Source organism: Cricetulus griseus, chromosome 2 (genome assembly GCF_003668045.3).
Source record: "Cricetulus griseus strain 17A/GY chromosome 2, alternate assembly CriGri-PICRH-1.0, whole genome shotgun sequence".
NCBI lineage: Eukaryota > Metazoa > Chordata > Mammalia > Rodentia > Cricetidae > Cricetulus > Cricetulus griseus.
In genome coordinates, this window is record NC_048595.1 from 329600093 (window position 1) to 329626790 (window position 26698).

Genomic DNA, 26698 nt, shown 5'->3' on the forward strand with positions numbered 1-26698 from the left:
GAAGGAAGGACTGATGCTGCGAACCGACTAGCTCTGGCTTTGGCTTCTCGGCTTTGTAACTTGTCGAGCTCCAAACGGTGGTTTGGAGTTGCCTGTTTCAACTCCAGCCCTCCCTCGTCCCGTGTCTGCGAGTTTGTACACTGGGGACTTGGGGAGGAAGGCGAGGCAGCCAAGAGGGGGCCCGAAAGGGGCCGGGAGCGATTGGAGCGAAGCTATGTCTTGCACTTTTTGGCAGCTGCCTGGGAGCGCTCGGCTCCGCCCCCTCTGCGCCCTGTTGCCTGTGCTGCCTCCTTTCCTTGCTATGCGGTTCAACCTCACAGTTTTCTTTTCTCTCCTTCCCAGGCTTCTTTTGGAAGTTCGAGCCCAGGTTTGTTCAGTTTTCTTATTTCTTCCGGGAGGGGGAGTCCTTGAGGGAAATGGGGACTCAAAGATCTGTTGTCAAAAGAATCTTGCACACAGAGAAATTCATCCTTCGAGGTTTTCGTCATTTGGATGCTAAAGAATTCCGATGTACATTTGGTAATAACATTGTTTGAGGAAGAAATAGTTATACTGCTATTCCCTGTACAGTGTCCAAAAAATACTCCCCAAACCTATTACAAAGCTGCAGACAGACTTTTTTTTTTTAAAGTAACGTGCCTTTTATTCTCACATAACTTTTTTTTCAGCTTAGTTTCCTCCGAGCTGGAATAGTGAATCCCAAATCAACTTTCCACAAATGTTTGACAGTTTAGGTTTATTTTTATTTATTTATTTAAAAGAAATTGTCTTTTTAATTTGTCAGAACTTGGGGCAACTTAGATTATTAACTTTAACTCCATTTTCATTTACTTTGTCCCCCCTGAAATATCTGTGCTGTATTGAAAGTTGAGTTAGGTAAAGCTCCCTTAGCACTAAAAGAAAACAAGAAACATACATTTTCCAGGTTTTGCACAGAAAAGTGTTAATGTGGTTATTTTGACCCAAGACAATCTTAGCTTATCTAGTACAGAAGTCAGAAACCACTATGGAGATCCAATAAAAGGAGGAGCCCCCACTCCCAATCTGCATAGGTCTACTGACTAGGAAGGGAGGTTGTGGCATCTTTCCCCATCTGCTAAAATGTTTCTCATCCCCTTCCTAGCTCCCTTTCTCGTATAGTGGGCTCCAGAAAAAGTGCCTCTGGAAGTATCCATCCCTTTATTTAAAAGGAGGCGACTGGTGTTATTTTGCAGGGAGTCATCCAGTTAGTAACAGAGTGTATGCTCTTCCATTTCTGTATAGGGACTTCCATCATCCCCTGCTCCCTAAGACTTTTGTTTTGTTTTGAAAGATTTATTTATTATTATTATTTATTATGTGTATAGTGTTCGGCACCAAATCTCATTACAGATGGTTGTGAGCCACCATGGGGTTGCTGGGAATTGAACCTAGGACCTTTGGAAGAGCAGGCAGTGCTCTTAACCGCTGAGCCATCTCTCCAGCCTCCAAGACTTTCTTTACATGGTGCTTTGGAGGGGACAAGCCACTTGCCTTGCATTCTTAGTTTTTGTACTTAGGTAACTTTCACAGACTTACCTGGGTGTCTTTTAAGGTAGTAAAATTGATCAACCCAAGGTAAAAGGAATTTGTGATTATTTTTAAAATTGTTGTCTGTATCTGTACAAGAAGTGTCTTTTACAGTTTTTCCTATTTTTGAGACAAGCAGTTTTTTTGTTATAAGTTCAGAGAAGGAATATTAATGTGCATTTTTTGAAGCATCAGGTTGATAATGTAGTTTTCCCATTTTGCATCAAATTGTCTGAATTTGAATGGCTTGCCTTGGGTCTCAAGTCAAGGACGAAGCCAGGAGTAGACCTTGAGAACCTTTTTGTTTCTTCCTGACACTTTGGCATACATACTACAGATGTTTCTCAGGAAAGAAAATCTATAATGGTGGGTGTTTTGTTTTTGAGCTAGTTAGCAAATTCTCATCTTTCTCTTTAAAAGTAAGTTAAGCCATATCTATCTCAATGAAAATGAGCATATGCTATTTTTTTTTTAGCTTTAAAGAAATAACAAAAACCTCAAGGCAAATAAATTCTCATGGAATTGTGTATATTTGTGTGCATAGGAGGGGGCTGATTAGACGTCTCTGAACTCAGGAACATGGAATTGTAGTTGGAGCCTCTCCATCATGAAACCATTTTGGCCTGCTTCCCTGTTTTAGTAATGATCTCACATGGTGCCTAAATGTTTGAAATTTTAAAATTGTAATGGTTTGCTTAAAAATAGAGCAAGCTATGTTTAATATTCTTCAGTCCACTTCTGACCATACTCCAGATTTCTTTTCATGCTTTCAGCTTCATTGGTCTAATTGCATTCACTATTATAGCAAATGGAGAAAATATTGTTTTTCATAAGTTTTGTTTATTTTGGGACAATGGATTTCACTTATTTATTTATTTATTTATTTGTGGTAACCTGTTGATTTCATGGTAGAATAATACAGTGTTCTAGACCAATTTGTATTGATAGAAGCAACTTGCAGTAGGATGTCTTCCAAAGCCTTCAGATAGGATTTTCTGTGTTACCTTCACATAGTCCTAAAAAAAATTTAGGAATCCAAAGCATGGGTTTGTATTTTAATATCTGTCTGATTAATTCTGGGAAGTTTGAAATACTCTTAATATGTGAATAAAGTGATTCCACACTTTTAAAAAACTAAATTGTTATATAGCTGCTTCATAGAAAGTTGAATTTGTTTGAAGAATTCTATTAAGTCTTGTGTCTTTGTTTAGGATTAGATTTAATGTCAACTATAGTCTATTTGAAATGTTAGCTTCAGTTTGCTGGCTGATTCTTGGGGAGTCTCCCATTTCTGGGAACTTAATTCTTCTGCCAGTTTGCCATTTTGTGTGTTGGTTTTGTTCTGCTATACTAGGGATTGAACCCAGGGCCCTGTGTATTCTACCACTTTGCTACGTGCCCAGCCCTTGCTATTTTAAGCAAATTAATTTAAGCAAAGTTTGACTGATTTTTCTCTTCAGACCATGCCATTGGAATCATTTTGTTACTATTCTTTGTTACTATTTCTTTTTCATGGTCTGAATGACTGTAAAAACGTTTGTAAATACTTTACCTTGTTCTTTTGCTGGTTTACATATCTTTTCAAGACCACGTAGTCTTACTTTACAACCCATAAAATATATGGTAAATTCATTTAATAAAATCCACATATAGATATCAAAAGCAACTGGAAGAACAACAGACATTTTTATTTCCTTTTTTGGATGTGTAAAGTGATTTGGTGTGTTTCATTCCAGTTGGGTCTTTGTCTTCCGAGGATCATGATTTTGACCCCACTGCTGAGATGTTGGTCCATGACTATGATGATGAAAGAACTCTTGAAGAAGAAGAAATGATGGATGAGGGTAAAAACTTCAGTTCTGAAATTGAAGACTTAGAAAAGGTAATGGTTTACTTTAGCATCATAGAACACAAACTTTGGTAAAGACTTAGAAGTCTTACTGTAAAGTCTTTCAAAATCTTTCTGAAATAAAAATATTGTATGCATCTTTTTGCTTTTTCAACCTAACTTAATAAAACATTACTGATTTCCTCATTATTTTGTGAGTAGCCTAGTCAGAACATTTCTATTTTGTCATTTATCTGTAAGTCTGATTTTCAGCTTATCTCAGAAGAATGAAAGTCAAATTTGAGTTTAACTTAGTTCTGTAGTAGAATAGGGAAAAATCTTTTCCTTCAAATAACTTATTGATAGGATGCTGCTAGAAAACTGAACAAGTTTCATGTACTTTCAAATGTAAATTGCCAGTATTCCGTCTTTACCCTCCAGTCATCTTTTAAAAACTTGGCTAGATTGAGTGTAGTTCACAACTTCTTAAGCCCAAAGTCAATATAAATTCAAATGAACTGTATTTTAAGCGTTCACTTACACTAGGGCTATAGTGAAAGGCTTCCATAGGGTCACCTTGGAAAGCTGTAGGATTATACTATCTGTAAATTAACATCATTTGAAAATTTCTAATCGGCTCACAGTAACAAAAGCCTTCAGGAATAATAGTGAATAATATTAGTTGCCTGAGTTTCCCTCCCTCTTGTGCTTCTGTTGTTTTGGAATGCAAACATATGACCTCTTTACTACCTTTGTGAAGCTGGGCTGTGCACTGCAGCCATTCCTTTCTGTTCACAGACAGGGAAGCAGTTCAGGTCCTAGATTCTAAGCCCACTCCAGTAAACCTGAAATTTTCAAAGCACCTACATTCATGTGGTTAATTAATCCAGAGTGGTTATAATTAGGTTTGTTCATTTAAAAAAGTACATCCAAGACAGAAGTGGTGGCTCGTGCCTGCCTGTATTCCTAGCGTTGAGGAGGTAGAGGCAAGAGGATTATGAATTCAAGGCCACCCTGAGCTCTAGCCCAGCCTGAACTAAAAAAAATAGAACAAATCAATAATAAGAAAGACTTACCACTTAAAAATATGTAGTCCCTCTTTCTATGCTTTTTTTTTTTAAATAAATGTTAGTAATTACATCTTTGATTTTTCATACCCATTTCTGAATTTGTGCATTTAGAAACTTATGCTTTTGTTGTCTCCAAAAGTGTATCATTGTCTCTGCTTCTTGGGAGAATATAATGATCTTACATTTTTTGAAGACTTGAGCTGTGTCTCTGTTGAGAAGGCTGATTCTTCTTTGTGCAGTGGCCGAGAGACACAGAGTTCCTACCGCTTCCTCTGATTGGTGATTCTTCCTGCAGGAAAGCCTAACTGTTTCTTCTGTTTATTGCTATTTAATAGAACATGAAAATGAGTAGAAGAAACAGATGTAAAAATAGAATAAACCTCCTTAAGCTTGGAAATGAAATTTTATGAAGTTTTATATTTTTATTATTCTTATACAATTTAGGATAATATATTGATCTTTCTTAATAAAACCACAATTTAAGCATTGGTATATTTTGACATTTTTTAGGGGAAGGGTATTAATTAATGTTCATTTTCAAAAATTCTATGTAAGTTTTATTTTTATAGTAATTAGATTGTTGACTATGAACATATTTTAGTGCTTACAGTTTTTGTACATATGGCATGGAAAATAAGACTGGTGATGCAAAATTAGTTTTCCTTTAGTGGCTCTTTGTAGCATGAACTATGTGGCTGGAGTTTAGATATAGCAAAGTAAGGCTTTATCACAGTTTCATAAATTTTGATTTTTTTCATCTAACTGCTTTCCAGAGTTTTAATTTAGTAGTTCTAGATTTGGATCTAGCTCTTGTAAAAGGTTGTTATCATTCCTGATTTTATCAGCACAGAGATTCCTCTTTAATGTTTAAAATTTCCTAAAAATTCAGAAGTTTAAACAAATAAGAAAAAAAAATCATCTTTTTCCACTAGACTATGTGATTTTAAAAAACATCAACACCACCACCAAAAAAAAAAAAAAAAAACATTTAAAGATTCTATTTTTTTTTTTTTGCAAGGTGTCCAGGATGATGTGTATTAGGTACTAAACTTGATCTGTATTACACATGGTTTTAGTTCACCTGCCCAGCAATACACCTGGCGTGTCAAATGAGTGTCAACTTTTGTTTCTCCATTGTTGACTATAACAAGTCCCATTAATTAAGAAATAGCACAGATGAACATGTGATTGGTAGTAGGGTGCATCCTAATTTCTAACCTGATCATCAGATTAAAATAATGGCATTTTTGTTTTTACAGATAGGGAAATGGAGATGTAAGGGATTAGGTGGTTTATAAACCCAAGGTAATGAGCAGTCAGCATGCCCTGTGACCCTAAAGTATACACTCTATTTTCCTAATATACACTCTAACCATTATAGACCAGTTTATTACAAATATGGCTGTACTCATCTGTGTCCTCAAAATTAAAAACATTCAATAAAAGGCCCAAGCAAAGGAGAGGAAACCCTCTGTCCCTAGCGTGATTGGATCAACTGTGTAGGCTGGGCTAGCCATCACAGGACCTCAGAGACCTTGAGATTCAGTGATTCAGCTTTGTGGGGAATGCTAACAACACTTAATAGGAAGTTCATCTGTGAAGTGTTTCAGAAACTGTATTCCCCTTTAATTGGCATCGAATCTAAAGCTTTTGCACAAGTAATTTGTCTTTTGCATCAGTCCCACTAGGAAGGCTGTGCCATCTCTTGAACTTAGTTATAAGGTCTCCATAATCACCATCTCCTGCAACAGATGATCCCGTTTGCATCTTTCTTTATGAAGAACCAAGAACCTCTTGCCGCCTCCTCACCTCTGATTTTTCTGTTCTTTTCATCTTGTCCCGTCCTGAAAGTATATGCCTCATCTCAACACTAATCTGTATCACCATCCTTTTTGCCCTTGGTTTATTCTACTTATAGTTTGTTGTTTGAGATAGGATCTTACTGTAGAGCCCAGGCTGCTTTCACATCTATGATCAGTCTCTCAAGTGCTGGGATGTAGATGTGCACCACCACACACTTGTTTTGTTTTTTTTTTTTTTTTTTTTTTTTTTACAACTCTGCTCATGTATTTCTCACATTTGGAAGAAATTATCTCCTAACCCTGGATTGCTGTTGGTTACTCTACTTTTTAGCCAAGTGTTATAGCATGCATGCCTTTGTACTTCTCCCTTCCCAGTCAACCCTTCCATCTCATTGTAAGGTCAACAATGATTCCTGATTTCCAAATGGTAAGAATTCTTTTCTTTTTCTCACTTGATTTCTCTTTGCTGTTTGACCACAGTGACCACCTCGGTTTCTCAGCATTGCTTCTTCATTCATAGGATTTCTGTTTTCCTGGGTCTACCCTATTCATGCACCTCCGAAGCTATTAGCCTTAGGCTCTTCTTTCTCGGGGTCAGTCCTCATCTTTTTTACTCATTTTACCCTTTTGTGGGATCTCACTCAAATACACTCCACTGTCATCACTGTTATCCTCAACCCTGTCTTGGTTTTTGCGGCCCTGAATCTAATGGTGTTAAAGTTAGCTGACTTCTCATGCCAGAAGTCTTGTATTCTTTAGACTCATAGATCTCTTTCATTCCTGCTATCAAATAACTTTAAAAAAACTACTTTTCTCTCTTACATGTTACATAAATAATTATTCTTCTTAGTTCAGATTCCTATTTTCCTTGGTCTGGAACACCATTTCTAAAATAAAAGCCCCGTTTAAGGTTTGTAGCTATACCCCATTGCCTGTAAGTTCCTGTTTCTGAAGTTCTTGGAATAAAGGACAGACCCCTCTCTTTTCTCTCTGCCCTTTTTGTAGGTGAGCTCATCAGCTCCCTTGGCTTTAAATATCATCTAGATGCTAATGAATGCCAGATTTATATCTTTAGCCCAGCCGGATTCTCTGCGATCCAGGCTCCTGGCCAACTTGACTTTTCTTCTTGGATGCCTTGTAGTTCTCTCAAACTTAACTTGTGTTCTCTATAAAATTCTTGAATATAGTTCCTTTAAAAAAAAAAAAACAAGGCTTTTCCCCCCTTGGTATTTTCTGTTACTCTAAAAGGAACCACCTTCTTGCTCGAGGAGAGATCTGGGAGTTGTCCCTTCTCCCTTCACCCCCACATTTAATAACCCACTTGATTCTACCTCAGTAAAGAGATCGCTTTACTTCTCTTCAAACTTTATCACTATTCAAAGTTAGCACAAGGGGCTAAGTGGTTTCCATGTCTCTCCATAACTTTCTGCATGCAACTTTATTTTAAGAAGAAATTCTGTCATATTCCTCCTTTTAAAAACCATGTTTGTTTCCCCGTGTGTTTGTGTTTGTGCATGCATGTATGTGTGTTTATGCGTGAGTGTATGTGTTTGTACTCATGCCTGTGTACTTGTGGTCAGAGGACAGTTTGCAGGAGTCTGTTCTCTCTTTCCATCATGTGGGTCTCAATTGAACTCAAGTCAGGCTTGGCTGCAGGTGCCTTTGTGTTGAGCCATCATGGCACTGGCCCTCCTGTTTCTATTATTTTCCACTGGCTTCCCATTTCTTTGGAATACAGTCCAGGTTCCTTTGAGTCACTTTTCATTCATCCCATTGAACTAGGGCATGGTGAGGAGCCACCGTCAACTTTCACGTATGGCTTTTCCTTTGGTTAGAGTGCCTGCCACTACACCTACTCTGTCCCGTGCTTGGAGACTCCGCCAGACATCATTTTGTGTCTTTTCTCTGTTACCCAATGAAAATGAACCCCAGCCTTACTTTGTGTCTTCGGATCCTTTTATTTGCACTCTCATAATCAGCAGCTCTATGTCTGTTGGTTCTCCCTATCTAAGACTAAGCTGTGAAAAGGCACAGGCCGTGTTTCATACCAGCAACTAATACAATAACCTTCTAACACACAGTCATTGTCATTCATGGTGGATCACGAGATTCAGCCCTTGTCTGTTCTCTGCACATCCCCCTCCATACTGTTTTTCCTGGGATCAGGTCCTTTCTCAGGGTACACTGCTTCAGAGCACCAGTTTCCCAGGCTGGCCATCACAGCTATTGTGTTGTACCGCAGTTAACTTGTCTTTCTCTCGGTAGCACTGAATTCCTTCATAGAAAGGATTTTTCTCTCATTTTCTTTGTCCCTGTCTAGTTACCCTCACCAGAGTACCTAGAAATCAGTAATGATACAGTAGACCACAGGGAATGAGCAACAGCAGCAGGCGGCCCAGGACCCAGGGCTGTCCCATGTGGAGTCTTAGAGAAATGATCTACTGACAGGTGGTTGGCAAAGGCTGCAACCCAGTCACCTCCTACAGTGAGTGAGATGATTCCGAATCTAAGTTCCATATGTATGGAGGTAAAAGCCAGAGTTCAGGGACCTTCAGCCTACCTTCCCTGTGGCCCTCGTGGATACCTAGTATCTCTGTAGGCATTGTCAGTGCTTAACTCACTTTGTGGTCACCATGGACACAATTTACATGCTCCACATTAGTGTCTCCAGACAGTGTACTGGGTGTTTGTCTTGATGTTTTAGAAAACTAAACCAATAGTCAAGCTTTGGGAAGAAATCTCTTAATTGATGTAGGTAAACATCTTACAATTCGTAGGTTATCAAGCTTATTTTGAAGTTGTTTGCGAATTGTAGTTATAAAGAGTTCTTTCTATACATTGTATTGGTTAAAGTAAGTCTGCTCAGGAAGTGCATCATCAGCTCGGGAGACAGTTCGGGGGTCACTTCGAAGCACGGCATGGGGTACAGTACTGTCGCCAAAGCATGTAGTTTATCAAAGCAGTGTTGTCATTAGGACTTGGGGGACTGGAGTTCCAACTCAGAACCAAGAACATAAAAAGGATAGTTGTGGTTTGGACATTATAGTATTGCTGGTGCTGGTTTAGCCAAGGTTTCTTGGGAGTCTTGATTAACATGAAGAAGAAACCAAGTGGAAACAAGCGAAAAGTGTGAAGTTGCCTGCGATCAGTTGATTGATTTTTTTTTTTTGAACTATTTGCTTTTGTTAATATACTAATTAAGCACTAGGTTTAGTATTTTCCAACAGCAATGCACAAAGCAAACCTAGAGCTTGGTGGTGCTTGATTCTGCCCTGCTGATAGATACTGTGCAGTATAAACTTAGAGCATTGCAGCTTACCCACTGTTCAGATTATGGCCTTGCTGAGTCTGTGTCTGCCCTGTTCAACTAGGAAGGAAATATGCCTTTAGAAGACCTACTGGCATTCTACGGCTATGAATCTACAATTCCAACGGTTACAAATTCCAGTGCCAACAGCCCCCCAAGTGAACTTGCAGACGAACTACCAGATATGACTCTAGACAAGGTGAGTACAGGCCTTTATAAGAAAGTTCCAGGATTACTGTCATCGACTGCTTTCATGAGAGTTTCTTTGGCTTAAATTGTTTTCTGATTCTGAAATATAAACTTGCTATTATTTTGGTGACTAGTTTGGCTTTGATCATGTTACTTTTCAGAATAATATAGTAGCTTTTCCACACTTCTCCAATATTTTCCTGTTTAGACCTTGTATCTAATGGATTTTGCCTTAACTACTTTTGATCTGTAAACATATGAAAACATTTCTTAACAAATCTCCCAGAAACCTGCAAAACCAAGGTGGCTTAGGCATAGTTGTCTTTCTGGGTCCTGGGAGTGACAGTGGTCACAGCAGTTAAGGCTACAGTGACCTGTCTCACACAAGCTGCTTGTAGGGATGCCCACTCCTTGCTGAGGAGAAATGTGCAGCCATGGCTCTATGTGGGATTCCTGCGAGGTTTTCTTTGCCTGTCAGACTTCAGGCTGGAAGAGGAATCTGAATCTTGGAACCTCTTCCTGTGACTTTTGTCACACTCTTCAGTAGTCATTCAGTTTTGAGTGCTTGCTGTATACCAGTGCACTTATATAAAAATCCAAATGTGGAGCTGGAGAGATGGCTCAGCAGTTATGAGCACTGGCTGCTCTTCCAGAGGACCTGGGTTCAATTCCCAGCATATACACAGCAGCTCACAACTGTCTGTAACTCCAGTTCCAGGGAATCCAACACCCGTACACAGATAAATGCACATTAAAGAAGAAAAAAACATCAAAATGTGCTTCTTTTTAAGCAGTGTCACCATTTGGGTCTGTGCCCCCCCCCCCCGTTTTTAAATCATTGGGAGAATAGAGTTTGGAGATATTTTTAAATTAAAAAAAATTGTTGGAAGAAAAGGGACTATAATTGCTAGCCACTTAGAAGTCATGTTTTTGTTGTTGTTTTATTGGTTTTGGGGATTACTGTATTGCTCAGACTTGCCATGAAGTCCTGAGCTCATGAAATTCCTGTCTCTGCCTCCTAACCTGGTATTGTTAACACACACAACTGTGCTGAGCTAGAACAGATTGCTGTGAATCCACTGTAAATTGGTCTGCACCTTCCAATAAATTCTTTGCATGCCCACAAAATAGGCAAGTAGTTTAAGTGTACATCATTTGTTATTCTCATTTGATAGGCCATTAAAAACTTAAAATAGTATATTAAGTATATAACTAATTATTAAATGTTATTAGCATTTATGCACATAAAGTAAGTTACAGAATTTCGAACTTTTCAGAACTAAAAAGGTATGGATGAGTTCTTTATTATTGCATGTTATAAGAACAGGCATCTCTGTTAACTGATGTGATTAGGGCCTTTCTGACTTGGATTGCTTCCCTCTTCTTCCAGGAAGAAATAGCAAAAGACCTATTGTCGGGTGATGATGAGGAAACACAGTCTTCTGCGGATGACCTGACACCGTCCGTGACTTCTCACGAAACTTCTGATTTCTTCCCTCGGCCTTTGCGATGTAAGAGTGCCAGCCCCTGCTGATCGATAGTAGCAGTGATGCCACCAGCTTCAGGACGTCATATTGTGTTCAGTAAATAGTGAAGAAAATGTTAGCATAATCTGGATAGGATTATGGCCTTTATTACCAAGATGGAGTGAACTGTGTGCTGTTAAAAGCCACTCACTCACCTAGTCTCCCAAGCTGCCTGTTTTCTCTCCCAGAGTTCATCTGTTGCTGTGGTGACCCATCTTACTAATTCACCAACAGAATGTCATAGAGTGTAGTTTTGGGACTTGTTAAAAGGCCCTGCTTACCAGTGCTCAAAAGTATCTTTGTTTTTTAATGATTCATTATTTTTTTCTTTTTAGTTCTTGGCGTGTGTAATGTTTATTACTAATACTAAATGGGCTTAGGCTGGAGAGTGTTAAACTGCAATCCCATTTGTCTTGAAAGCTGCTCTTAGGGTAGTTACTGTGTCTGGGTACACATGCATGGGTATGCACAGGGACAGCTTTGATGGACTCAGTTGTCTGTGCAGTCCTGAGTTAGTCCAGTGAGAGCAAACTCCATGCTTCACTTCACAGTTCAGGTGATGACATTGGCTTCTTTTTAGTTTGAATCTATTCCACCTTGCACTGGAATAATAGTAAGGATAATATACACCTTAGAGTATTAGTATTCTCACTATTTTTGTTTTGTGACAAATGTCAGTGGTGAAAACAGTGCAGGCATAATAATAATTAGGTGAATTTTATTTACTCAACAAGTTTTTAATATATAAATGGCATTCTCTTAGGTGCTTCAGAAACTTTTTACATTTTTTTCTTTAAGCAAATACTACATGTGATGGAGATAAGGAATCAGAGATTGAAGACGTTGAAACGGACAGTGGTAACTCACCTGAAGATTTGAGAAAGGTAAGTTGAGTTCCCATTATATTCTAAAAGAACATTTAAGAACATTTGTGAGGACTGGCATGATGGCTCAGTAGTTAGGAGCACATACTGCTCTTATAGTTAACAGGAGTTCAGATCCAGCACTAGGTCTCGTGCTACAATTGCCTGCAACTCCAGATTAAGGGGATTTGACTTTCTCTCTGGCTTCTGTGGGCTTCTACGCTCATTCATGTATGCATGTGTGTGTGCACACACAAATACACATAATTAAAAATAAAATTAATCTCCAAAATAATGTTAGAAATGGGGCAAGATAGATGGCTCAACAGTTAAGTGAACTGGAGCTCAATTCCCAACAACAGGTTATGACTCCTACTCTAGGAAATTCATCACCGTCTTCTTGCCTTGCACCTGCTTGTATGTGCACATATCACTACCCCACATACATATTAAAATAAAATGTTGAAACTTTCTAAAGCAATTTAATAATAATTTTATTGTTATATGATGAGGTTTATTTTGATTTGTAAAAACAGATCAATGATTTGGGATTGTTTTTCAGTGCTTTTTATAACAATGTTGCCCTTACTTCTCCCTTTTCCTGTAGGAAATAATGATCGGTTTACAGTATCAGGCAGAAATCCCCCCTTATCTTGGCGAGTACAGTGGTGATGAGAAAGGTAAGGTCAAACTGCCCTCCCACCCTGTGTTTATTAAAGTCTGATTATATACCAGCTTAGATGATATAGGGATAGAGTGATATCGGAGCAGCTTCCAGAGTCCAGGAAGAGTGTATCAAAAGTTATGAAGCTGGGTCTGGTGGGGCCTGCTTATGATCTTAGCACTTGGGAGTCAGTGTCAGGAAGACCATGAATTCCAGAGCAGTCTGGAGAGGACCATAATAATAAGACCCTTTTTCAAAAAGACAAAAGGAAGTGACAGTAATCCCAAGACTTGGAGCCACACTCAAGCCCACAGTGCTTCCCAGCCTGAGTGTGTAGCACCTGTTGAGGTGGTGGTGTCTTTTTAGAAGTAGCTTCTTGCTAAATGGGGCTTCAGGGGAGTGGGCAGTCCCATCACCTGAAGTTGTGAGAATGTTACAAACATAATCTTGTAGAAAGAAAACTCTGGAAGGAAAAAGAAACCAGGAGGAATTCTTTTGACCTACCACTGGAAGAGCCAGAAGTTATGTACCCTGGATGCCCTTGCTGTATACCACTAGTGTGGTGCCTCCTCTCACTTGTAGTAGATTCAGCTGTATTTGGCCCTGAGAGTTTGGAAAACATAGGGCAATGGGATTATACATGAAGTTGTGCCTTTCTATCTGATCTTGAAAAGCCTATTGATCTGAACTATTTCCATGGGCACTGGGTCTTTGCTCTAATGAGTTGGTTCATCTCTGGGAAGCCACCTAGATTCAGCTTTTTTTCTTTTCCTCCACATTACATTACTTTCCATTTAAAAGCCCAAAGACCAAGAACTCTGGCAGCCAATAGTGGCACTATTTTCCTAAATTGCTTTTGATGGAAGAAGCTTCTGTCAGAGGAAACAGGAAAGGCTGACGGTCTTAAGTGTGTCATGTCCTTCCCTCATTCACATGCCACACACAGTCTGAGGCCAAACAGAGCAGAAGTAATACTACTCCTAGCCTGCCAATCAGGAGGGAATGTGTGTACCTTCTGGATGTTATTCAGCAGTTAGCCCAAACAGCTCAGTTAAAGAAATTGGTTCTAGAGATCTCTGAGAAGACCCCTGAGTGTGGTGGTGTACCTGTCATTCCAGCACTTGGGGGCTCACATATTTGAGGCCAGCCTGTACTGTGTAGTGATCCTGCATATCCTCTTACGATAGAGATGTTGGTCTTAATGCTGCATAGACATCTTCATTCTTGACTTTCCTGCTGACTAGGAAGGAGAATGCTTATCTTACATAGTTCAAAACAAGCATTTTGGTCCTGATAACAATAAATTATTTTTTATTTGTTATATGTAAGGTATTACATGCCTACACAGTGGATTACTCTTCAAACACTGGCACACATACTTGGGTCATCTGTGTTACTCTTGTGTAAAACAAAGCTTTAAGTAAGGTGGCAGAGTTTATTAATCAAATACAGACCTTGTGTTAGTGACATTGTGCATTAGTGTCTGGGTCATTTGACCCAAACTTTGTTGTTCTTACGTTTGCCCTTCTTTCTAAAGCCTCTATGGAGGGCTTAATTAATCTGTTTTGTCCTTTAAATAAAAATTCCCCTTTTTTTTTTTTTTTTTGGTTTTTCGAGACAAGGTTTCTCTGTGTAGCTTTGGAGCCTATCCTGGCACTCGATCTGGAGATCAGGCTGGCCTCCAACTCACAGAGATCTGCCTGCCTCTGCCTCCTGAGTGCTGGGATTAAAGACTTTCGCCACTAACACCCAGCAAAAAAAAATTCACTTTTGATTAAAGCAATCTATAAAGGGAAAATTGACCCTTCATAGGCACCAAGTTATTATTTGATACTTTGGCTTTTATTTTTATTTATTTGTAATTTTAACCTCTAGCAAGTTCATAGTTCATTTATAGAATTTAAGAGAAAATTCTAAAGAGGTCTTTAGAGAATTTGACAGGGTTTTTTGTTGTTGTTGTTGTTTTGTTTTTTTTGTTGTTGTTGTTGTTTTTTACAGCTTCATCAATAAGATACCAATATGGGGTTTACAATTATACCTTACTAGGCATAGAAAACTCTCTTAACGATCAGTAAATCCAACTTCTAAAATAGCTGTATTTTCTGATCATTGGGCCCATATAGTCAAGTTAAACAATTCTGTTTTCTTTTACGCCAGTGAAAGGCTATACTTGCCCAACATTCACACTGCTGCTGAGTTACTTGTCCCAGTCAGTAAGCTGGATCAAAGAAGGGAGGCACAGTGTGTGCATTTGTTAAGGTGCTCACTCTTTGTTATGTGTTAATGGGGTTGCCTTTCTCAGCGTATGAAAATGAAGACCAGTTACTGTGGCGTCCTGATGTGGTTTTGGAGAGCAAAGTCAAGGAGTACCTTGTTGAGACATCGTTAAGAACTGGAAATGAAAAAGTCATGGACAGAATTTCTTCAGGCACACACACCAGGGATAATGAACAGGTACATTTCCTCCCCTTACATTGGAATTCCAGATAACTTTGTAACTGCAAATGTCTGATTAGTTTCAATGTGAATTGGTTATCTTTTTCTCAGAGGGGTTTTTGTGTCTTTTGGGGCAGTGAGGGGTGTGAGTGAAGGCCAGTGGTTGACAGTGGTGTCTTCCTTGATTGTTTTCTGTATTATTTTTTGAGACAGGATCTCAGCAAGAATAATATTGGCACTTGGTTTAACCCATGCTATCTGTGTTACTGCAGGACAGTGTGCATCTGTTTATAACTAGTATTGTCTTTCTCTCATTTGAAATTGATACTGATTTGTTAGGTCCTTTTACAACATCTGTTGCAAGATTATTTAAATTAAAAAAACTTGACATTATAATGTAATGTCATTTTCCCCTTCCTTTTCCTCCAAACCCTCCCATGCAACATTCCTCCTGCCCTCTACCCTCCCCAAGCCCTGTGTTGTCTTTCAAATTAATGGACTCTTTCTTGTCATGTGTGTGTACTCTGTATCTCTCTCTCTTCTGTATGCATAAGTAGAAACTGTAGTCTGTATACTACTTGTATATGTATATGTTTTCATAGCTGACCATTTCGTATTAGATAACAATTGGTGCCTTTGTCATCCCTGGGGAAGAGTGTTTCTCCAGCTGACAGCATTCCTCAGTTACCTGTAGTTCTTTGTGTAGGGCTGAGACCATCTGAGCTTTTACCTTTCTGTATTAGCGTGGCTGTTGCTTTCACCCCTTTTCAGCTCATGTTTTGGCATCTTTGTTGGTGAGATTTCAAGGATGTATCTTCTGACATTCCTAGGACACAGTCTCACAGCTATCTCCCTGTTCCTCTAGTTCTTAGAGTCTTTCTGTCCCCTTCCATAATGATTCCTGAGCCTTGGATGCAGGAGTTGAGTTGTAGATGTATCAGCTGGGACTGAGCACCATAGCTCTGCGTCTTGGTTGGTTGTGGTTTTCTGTAATGATCCCTGTTTGTTGCAAAGAAAAGTTTCCTTGATGAGAGGTGAAGATTACACTTTATCTGTGTGTATAAGGACTAACTACATTCTGAGTGAGTGTTTTAATGTTGAGCTACTCAGCACTTTCTCATGTTGCCAGCCTCATCTTTCCTGAGATTCACTTTGGGAGCTGCTTATTACTGAACTTTCAGTTGAATTCTGTCTGCTGCCATTTAGTATAGTAACAATTCCAAACACTCAACATCAGGAGATTGATTGACAGAAACAATACCTGCCATGTGATGGAGAAGGCAGGAATCCCCAAGGAGTCAGTGCTTCTCTCCCAGGCCTGCTGCTCTTCTTTTGTTACAACTCCAAAGATGGAGAAGAAAACAGCAAGGGACAGACACAGCTCTAATTTTCCCAACTAACAAAATTATCTAAAGTTGGGGAATTTGGCCAGGCATGGTAGTGAGTGCTTGCAATCTCAGCACTTGGGAAGCTGAGGCAAGAGAATCAGTTTAGGGCCAGCCTTGGGTAAATAAACTCAAGGCCATTCTGGGCTCTATGAAACCCTATGTCAGTAAACTTCAAAAAATAAAATCTTCCTGAGTGAGAAGACCTAGAAAATTTTAAAAAGTTAAGAATGATAATAGAGAATGGCTCCTGGGTGAGAATGAACAAATTGTTCTGGGTAGATGGCTCAGTGAGTACACCATTAGGACCAGAGTTTGAATCCCCAGTGCCTGCATAAAAAAGATGAGCATGGTAAAGCACACTTGTAATCCCAGCACTGAGAGATGGAATCAAACTCTTTGGGGCTTGCTGGACAGCCAGTCTGGCCAATGGGTAAGCTACAGGTTCAGTGAGAGACCCAGTCTCAAAAAATAATGTGGAGGACAATCCAAGAAGATACCTGAAATGGTACATAAATAGTTTGTGCTTCTTCATACACCACATATAATGCATAAACACCCAGGTAAACATGAATGAACATGTGCACGAGATACTAGAGTCAGTTTGCAGAATGTTATGTAGACTGAATGCCTAGGCAAACATGCTCATGTGCCATGACTTGTTTATTTCATTTTTTTGAGACAGGGTCTCTACATGGCCCTGGTTGTCTTGGAACTCACTATATAGACCAGGCTGGCCACAAACTCACTGAGATCTACCTTCTGTCTCCCGAGTATTGGAATTAAAGGTGTATGCCACCATACACAGCTTGTCATGACATTTGAAAGCATTTTAGTAGTGTTCGTTAAGATTCTCCTGTAAGATACCTGTTTCTTAGAATGCTCTTAGAGATGAGCTGTTGGCAGTGTTTATTGATTTTTTTTTTCTTTCCCTCTTGTTCTCTTAGGCATTATATGAACTTCTCAAGTGTAACCACAATATAAAGGAAGCAATTGAAAGATACTGCTGTAATGGAAAGGCCTCTCAAGGTGAGAAACACTTGGATTAAAAAGAGAGACATGGCAACAGGCATCCATTTGAGGATCAGGATAGGTGATGTGTTATAAAGGGTAGAGCAGCCCTGTAACATTGGTGTTAAATCTACGCTCCTTTTTTTTTTTCTACGCTCCTTTTCATATCAGTTATTTCCCTTTCTTGTCCTCTGTTAGTTGTACCAGAGACTGTTCAAATACAGATTTGTTGGCCCAGTTCCTTCCAACTCCTATTACCTCTACTTTCTTATAGAGAAGATGAGAAGGTTACAGAACAAAGTCAACCTCACAAATGACAATATAGCCAAATCATTAGAAAGAGTAATTTTTATAGTTTGATTTAAAAATATTGGGAATATTTTGATTTTGTTTAAGTCAGAAAATCAAATGGAGAATTAGGATTAAGGGGGGGAAAGAGGGCTGGCTAGACAGCTCAGCAGTTAAAAACACCTGCTGCCAAGCCTGAGGATCTGAATTCAAGTCCTGGGACCCACATGGAAGAAGGAGGAAAACAACTCCTGCAAATTGTCCTCTGACTTCCATGCACATGGACACAGAAACACACAGATAATAAATGAGAGGAAGAAAAAAGATGTAGTATATTTCATGGGCTTTTTTTTTTTTTTTTTTTTGGAAGGAAATACAGCTTTAGTGATCATGTGATGATTTTTTTAATAGCACTTACAGTCTGTTTATGAGTGCTAAGGAACATGGCTGCTCCTTTAATATTTTCATCTTTATATAGAAATGGTTTACATGTACTGTGGCTGTCATTAAGTGTATGTAGAGTGAACCTTGCCTAATCAGCAAACTCCAGGTTAGGGAGAGACCATGTCTCAATAAAACAGGGTAGACAGATCCTGAGGGGACATTGATGATTGTACTCTGGCTTCCATGAGCCTTCATGCACATGTGTGTGTACACATGTGCACATTTACAGTGTTGAAAAACAGAAAAAAAAATGTGTATTTTAAAACACCAGTAAATCCTTGTCCCACAGTGCAGAGAACAAAAAGTGGGTTTTTTGTTGTTTTGTTTTTTAAGATATATTTTTACTATTTTATTTATGTAGATGTATGTGTCTGTGGTAGGTATGTGCCTGTGAGTGGAGGTACCCACAGCTGTAGTGACCTACTTAATACAGATGCTGGGAATCAAACTCAAGTCTCCTAGAAGGGTACATATTCTTAACTGCTGAGTTCTCTCTCTAGCCCAGTGTTTTTATGTTCTAAATGACTAGTGTGTATACTTTGGTAATGTCATCTGAAATACTCTACATTCAGAATGTGTGTGAGAGAGAAGAGTTGAGTTTCTGGCCTTTCCCAGGGAGCGCATAATGAAGATGAATCAGTGATGCACTGGAAGAGTTTGGAGGCGATTGAGGTCTTACCTTTTCTTTTATAGAAGGAATGACAGCGTGGACAGAAGAAGAATGCCGAAGCTTTGAACATGCACTCATGCTTTATGGAAAAGATTTTCATCTTATACAGAAAAATAAGGTAAATTAATAGAGAAATTTCTTACTAGTTACAATGGATATAAGCAATGATTTTTGTGGTTTAAATAGGGAAAAGTGAGCAATTTGTTAATGTTCCCCGCTGACAGCATTTTAAATATTACTCTGTACATGATTGTAATGTGCCACAGCCTGCTCATGTGATGATAGAATTTAGTTACCATATTCGATTCACACAACTTGGATTCAGTATATTTTTTAGGAAGCCTTCCGTGTTTCTCCTTGACTCTCACTTTTTTCCAAGCTGTTCTGATATTGTAGTCTCATATATTTTTATTGAGTGTTGAGAACTGCAGTTGCTAAAAAGAAACAAGGAGAGGGGAGGGGGGAAGAGGGAGGGAGAGGGAAAGAGAGAGAGACTGATTCAGAGAGAGGGGTTGGTTGTAAATCTGTGCTTATATTTCTGTGCTCTTTTAATAATGTGTTTGCTTTTTCTTCCTAAACACCCTAGTATCATATTAACTTTCTTCTCTCTTTTGAGACAGGCGCTCACTGTATACCCCTGACTGGCCTGTGTTAGCTATTCTAGGTCTTCTGTGTTCCATATAGAATTAATCAGTGTCTACAAAATAAACTGCTAGATTGGGGGGTGCACTAAAGTCTTCCTATCCATGAACATAGAATTTCTCTCCATTTATTTAATTTCTTTACTCAGTGTTTTATAGTTTTACTCATAGAAGGTTCTGATCTAAGTATTTTCAATTTCAAAATTCTACTCATTTTTACATAGGAAAATAACAGATTTTTTTGAGTTACACACACACACACACACACACACACACACACACTCTTCATAGTTTAATACTGAATCCTACAACCTTGCTAAAACTGCTTATTGTATTTCACTTTTTTAAATATTAATGATTAAACCTGCATGGCCTTGCACTTTTCAGTCCCATGCATTACTACTGAGCTGTAGCCATCCCTGACCCTCTCTTTAGTCTTCATTTTGAGACAGGGTCTCACTAAATTGCCTAGGCAGATCTTGAATTTATTCTAAAGTCAAGCAGGCCTTGAATGTGTGCTCCTGTTTCTAGAGCCTCCTGTGTAACTGGAATCCAGGCCCTGTCATTTCCTGTTTTGTTAGTTCATCCTTTGGGGTCTCTGCGTATCTTCCGCCATGTCTGAGCTATGATGGCTCTTTTCTTCCTTTCCATTCTGTATGTCTTTTCTTGTCTCGTGTATTAACTACACCTTCCAATATCATGTTGGAAATTTCATGCTTTTTGTTTGTTCAAAAAGCAAAAAAAAAAAACAAAACCCAATGTTTCCTCAAAGATAAGTTGAAGTTTTTAGTGTGAATAGATTAAACATGTTCAAAAAAGTGTGGGTTGCTTGTCCATTTAAACATCAGTTTTACAATGACTTATGAAACTTAATCTTAATCCATTTATTCCATAGACAGTTATGTCCTTCCACTTACTATATACTATTTTAGGTACTAGAGCTTTATCAGTGAATAAGACAGAAAAGTCTGTAGCTCCAAGAAGCCTGCGTTCTCTGCAATGACTTATAGTTAATGAAAGGTATACCTCATTTCATGGTTTCAAAAGCTTGGCCCTCTATCAGTGACTTAGGTTACAGCTCACTCTGCAATCAGGATAGAGACTTTATTGGGGCACTGATCAGTCAGGGAAGAAAGTATTTATGGAATAAAGATAAAGCAATTTGTCTATATAGCCAGACACTTACTTGTGGCTGTTAAGTGATGTTTTCAAGGAGCGTAGTTTGGGTTTGGAGCCAACTATTTGACTTTTAGAAGTTGTTAAGCCTGTTGGAGCTAAGAGCCAGTGGAGTAGAAAAGCCCTGCCTTTGGTTAGTGCATGATCTTAAATGATCTACAGATGCTAGAGGTTGGTGGCTCCTTGGTCAGAGCTTCTTAATCTCTTAGTTTATGGAGCCTTTAAATAATCTGGTGAGGCTGGATTTTTCTTCCTGGTTTACCTACCTGCCTGTCACTTGGGGAATTAGTAAGACCCAAGGAAAAGCATTTGTGGACCTATCCTTAGAGGTTGGTCAAACTCAACAGCTGTCAGTCGCAGTGAGAGTTCAATGACAATTATTTGAGGGTTTTCAGTAAACACACAAAATAGTTTGTGGATGTGTATTTTGTTTTATTCTTGAGCGGCCTGTGCTTTTGAAATCTGTCTCATTGCATGTAAAGACATATCACTGATAGACATATTTAGAATTTCATACTTGTGATAGAAAAGACCTATAGACTCAGGCTTCTTTGTTGGGGAGTCTTGCTAAACATGGAGTCAGGAGCATCAGCTTGTAACGTTGACTTCCTTTCTTCACTAGGTGAGAACCAGAACTGTTGCTGAGTGTGTAGCCTTCTACTACATGTGGAAGAAATCAGAACGCTATGACTACTTTGCTCAACAGACAAAATTTGGAAAGAAACGCTATAACCATCACCCTGGAGTTACGTAAGTATGTGGGCTTGACTTGGTTGATTGCTATTTTTAACTCTGATGCACAGTTAAGATTATTGGTGTGTGTTTTTAGGGACTATATGGATCGCCTTGTAGATGAAACAGAGTCTCTGGGTGGCACAGTAAATTCTTCAGCCTTAACGTCTAACCGGCCGGAACCCATTCCTGATCAGCAGCTGAACATTCTCAGCTCCTTCACTGCCAGTGACTTGACAGGTAAAACGAGGCTGTTGTGTGTAGCCTGCTCCAAGTCCTTTCTCTGGGTAATGCATCAATTGATCACTCACTGAAGCTACTTTCTATTTCCTTTTAGCTTTGACCAACAGTGTAGCAACTGTCTGCAACCCCACAGATGTGAACTGTCTGGATGATAGCTTTCCTCCACTGGGAAACACAGCCCGTGGACAAGTCAATCATGTGCCTGGTGTAACGGAAGAGTTACTCACCCTGCCCAGCAATGGTGAAAGTGATTGTTTTAATTTATTTGAGACTGGATTTTATCCCTCAGAGCTAAACCCTATGTGCAGCGAAGAATCGGAAAGACCAGCAAAGAGATTGAAAATGGGCATTGCTGTCCCTGAATCCTTTATGAATGAGGTTTCTGTAAATAATTTGGGGGTAGACTTTGAAAATCATACACATCATATCACCAGTGCCAAAATGGCTGTCTCTGTGGCTGACTTTGGCAGTTTGTCTGCCAGTGAGACCAATGGATTCATCAGTGCCCACACTCTGCATCAGCACGCCGCCCTTCATTCAGAGTGACATGAATGAGAAGCCCAGAGACAATGGGTGTGCAGTACCAGTAAACTTGAGGGGAGCTATCAGGTTTGCATAGTCTTTCACTGGAAGTTTGAACCTTTTTCACTATGACATCAGTGATGTCAGTATGTATAGAACTATATCTTGATTTATCAAGAGTATTTTCATTTTTCAATCCATAAATGTGGAAATGAACTATGATCAGCAGAGTTGGGAACTAAGATTGAACTCTGTGGTGCAGCTTTAAGCTCTGCTTCTCTTCCTTGTCCCTTAATACCTCTCCCACTTCCTCCTCCTTTTCTGTTCCCTTTGCCCTCACTCCCAGTTTTAAAACCTGTAGACAGAGGCCACAAGCTCAAAACCAGCACAGATGTTTCTGAACTGATGTGTGGCTTCACTTCGTGTAAATTCCTTTTGCCGTAATGGATGCAGTGGAATAACAATGTTTACAGGTACCAACCCCCAATCCCTGCTCAATGTAGCATTTTTTTTTTTTTTTGGTTTTATTTTCTTTATTAATAAAAGCAGGGGTAAGTTTCTTTAAACTGCACAAACATGCAAGGATTTTTTTAAAAATGGAAACTTCTCTCATGTTATTCAACTAGAGCACTTCAGTTTACAAAGCAGCAAGACCATCTGTCTAGAAGCCAGCACGAGGAACTGCGTGCAAATGATGAAGACTCTTGCTTGGATCCTGTTTCAAAATTCTAGACCAGGGCTACCTTACACAGAGTTGGTCATTTTACTGCCGGGAGACTTCTGTGTCATTTTCTTTCTTCTTTTTTTTTTTTCCCCCCACTAAAAATTTGGCATTTGAAGATGTGGTGTTCATATGAGGTTTTGTCCACCATTGTCAAGATTGTAATATTAAAAATCATCCTGGTCACTGATAATTTAGTTTATTCCGAGGCAATTGACTTGCAGAAGCAGTCTACAAAGCCTAGGAAGTTCCACTCGGTGGTATACGTTTGGAACACCTCTTAAGTTTGGAGCACTGCAGTTCAAAGTGTTAATACTTAGAGAGACTTCTAGATGGTATGCATAATGCAGAACCTTGAAGTATATTTGAGCTATTTTGTTTAGCTTGAATAGTTGGGAAGAAAAAAAACGTGAGTTTCTGTCTGAAGTAGAATGGTACGTTACCACTTTTAAGTTTTTAGAAGTGACAGACGTTCACATGCATCTCAAATGCGATTTTACTTTTATCAAAACGTGAATAAGAAGCCATTGCCATAAGCTTTGACCATTTTTGCTTTATTAGACATACTCCTTTTAAGTTTTAAGGTGAATCAAACTATACAATACAGTATTAGGATATAATAAGCTTTGCTTTTATAGCACAGTTAAAGCAATTACTTTTTGCACCGTCTTAATTACAATTTTTGATTTTATTACTAGTTGTATTGCTTTGCAAAAAACCTTACCATTTGACTGTGTTGCTGTTTGTGTGTAAGTCGCTTCAAGGTTGTGCTGCTGACTAGGTAGGATGTAGTGGTCTTAGTGATGGAGGGGAGGGTATTTATTCTAAAAACTGTGAACTGCAATGACATCCTTAGTTTTGGATGATGTGTATTGTTTTTCTTTGCAGCATTTTAATGAAGATTGCTTTGAAGTGTTTATGCAGTAGCACATTGACTATAAAATTTAGTTTAGCACAGAGGACAAAGGGTAGTTAAATTAATAACTTAAAATTGGTCTCTAACTTATACATCTAAAATCTAGTATTCCTGTATGCACACAGTAAATAATGGGTAGCCTGGGCTCTGTGTTGCTTTCTGATATTGTTATCCAAGTGGTTAGCTTCTTTTTGCTGTGTTGTGCTAAACTTTGAACCTTGTCTCTTTTATTCCCTTCAGTATACTTTCTTTAATGTAGGAGGATACTGGGCATACTCTTCCATTGTTATAACTTTAATTTTCACTCTGGGTTTACAGTGGCTGGTCTGTATAAATAATTTACACAAAGATGACTGAATGCTAGTACCAGTTGCACTTAAATGAAGATGCCCATTCTCATTAGCTGATGCAGTAATATATCCAGTTTATCTATGCATTGCTGGGGTCTTGATACAAGATGGAAACAGTGTTTCTTATCTGAGTTTTGATTATCAGCAAGTTGAATGGACACTTTAGTTATTTAAATAGAATTTTGACCAAAATCCAGAAAATGATATGAGAGAAAAATAAATTCCAGCTAGTTTAACAGATTTTTAAATGCTAACCTGAATTTAGCCTCTTAGAGAGTGCTACCTAGCTGGTAACGTTTACTTTTAATTCCTTGTTAAAATGAGGCAATAATTTGCAAGATTTTTGTATATATATGTAAAGTAAATTCTTCATATCTTTTTAGATCTAATTCAATATTTTCTGACTACTCCTGCCATGTATAATACCATTTTTGTGCATGCTTGATGTGACATTCATAAATTGTACCACTATGACTTTATCCATGTAAAATAGCTATTTATTGAATTTTCTTTCAATGGCTGGACTTTTTTTTTTTTTTGTCTCCATTTAAACATCTTAACAGAGAATTTGTTACTGTTTATTAAAAGAATTGAGTTTGAAAGCATAAAAACATACTCGATTTGCAATTGTATGAAGAAAAAAAGCAATGCCTTTATTATCAAGCATTAAGCACAATTCTTATAGCAAACTGTGATAAATTCTTTGTTTTTTTTTTTTTTCATTTGCCGCAATATTTTCATATGAACAAACCAAAAATTCATGGTGAGCAGTTGCAGTGTCGGCTGATCCATCCTTTGTGTACAGGGAACTCGAGAGGACGTGGACTCATTCAGAAGTGTAACTGGTGCTGTGACTATAGCAATACTTTACTTTTGTTAGTTGTGCTTCGCCTTGCTCATGCTAGCTTTTTAAATGTTTAGTTTTCCTCTTGTCACGGTCAACTGCTGAATTTACTTGAAGGATGTAGAATACTGTTTAAAAAATACTAAAGTCTGTACAATTAGGTCAAAGAATTGTGCAATTGTTTCCTTTTTAATTTTTAAAATTGAAGGTCATAAATATTTGAGAACATCAGACCTAATAGAGTAGTAGTACTATTTAATTTAACCAAAGTCTAGTAAATATTTCAACTTTGAATGTAAACTAACAAACCCGACCACCAAGGAGATTGTTTGCCCAGAGTTTCAAAGCACATTGTCTACGAATGGAAATTGAAATAATTTATAAAATATTGACATTACTATGTTTTTTAAAAAGTTCCTAATTTTTTCACTAAAAGGAGGGAAACTATTAGTTTTATTGTTAAATATGGTAGATATTAATATTCCTCTTAGATGACCAGTGATTCCAATTGTCCCAGTTTGAAATAAGTATCCTGTGAGTATGAGATAAATTAGTGACAATCAGAACAAGTTTTAGTATCCAATGTTCAAGAGGAAGTTGCTATTGTTGCATTGATTTTAATATTTGTACATAAACACTGATTTTTTGAGCATTATTTTGTATTTGTTGTACTTTAATACCTGGTGTACAGTTCCAGAAATAAAATCTGGAAATCTGTTTTTCCTGGTTTGTGTGACTATTTACCAAAAAATTTATAGCCATCTTAAACTATATATACCAGATATGTAGATATTCAGCTTGAGAGACAAAATAGCTTTCTTAAATCCTCTCTACTAGCTTTTGATCTATATACTGATTCTAAGAGAACTCCTAAGTGAGGATTCTCACAGTTCAGGAGGCAGTTACTGAATATCTGGTACAGACAGTCTGAGGCAGCTGTATTTTAGGAAGACAGAACTGAAATACAATAAGACATCAAGACCTAATTACTCTTTTATTATAATGTTCATAATCCCATTGCCTCTGGTCATAACTTTCCCAAGCCTTCATCTTTTCAAGCTAAAGATCTTATTTAAATCCTGGCATTCCCAAAGCTAAAGATCTTATTTAAATCCTGGCATTCCCAGTTCCCATATTAATATCCAGGCTGCACATAATATCCAGAGTTTATACAAAGCAAGGTAACGAGTAAAAACCTTAAAACCCTTTTGCTTTCATTGCTTGTCCAGAAAGAACTACATCCTTCCACTTCCAAACACCACAGTGCTTTCCTGTGACACATCTGTGTGGGCACAAGCTCCCTGAGTATTCTAAATACAGTTAAGTACCATGTGGCACCTACATGGTACTTCAGGCTTTGGGGAGGGAGAAGCCTGTGGAAGCAGGAAAATCTTTAGTGACTTCTAGGGATTCTATGGCCCAAATGACTTTCTGACTTCCTTGTGTCCATTCCTAATTGGACCTAACATAAACATGAGCCTTCAAGCCTTCCTTACTATAGAGAAAATGGGGATAAACAGGG

At 38.4% G+C, this 26698-nt stretch overlaps 1 protein-coding gene across 2 annotated transcripts; it reads left to right on the top strand.

The window, feature by feature from the left end:
• Nucleotides 1-342: 342 nt before the first annotated feature.
• Mier3 (MIER family member 3) lies at nucleotides 343-25895 on the top strand (the record flags this gene model as incomplete). Of its 2 annotated transcripts, none has more annotated exon segments than XM_027401483.2 (12): nucleotides 343-367; nucleotides 3285-3430; nucleotides 9620-9754; nucleotides 11135-11255; nucleotides 12069-12154; nucleotides 12741-12813; nucleotides 15100-15251; nucleotides 17566-17647; nucleotides 19055-19149; nucleotides 21471-21598; nucleotides 21678-21820; nucleotides 21918-25895. In XM_027401483.2, coding segments are annotated over 12 exon segments (1638 nt in total), but the record flags the coding sequence as incomplete, so codon positions are not given.
• Nucleotides 25896-26698: the final 803 nt, after the last annotated feature.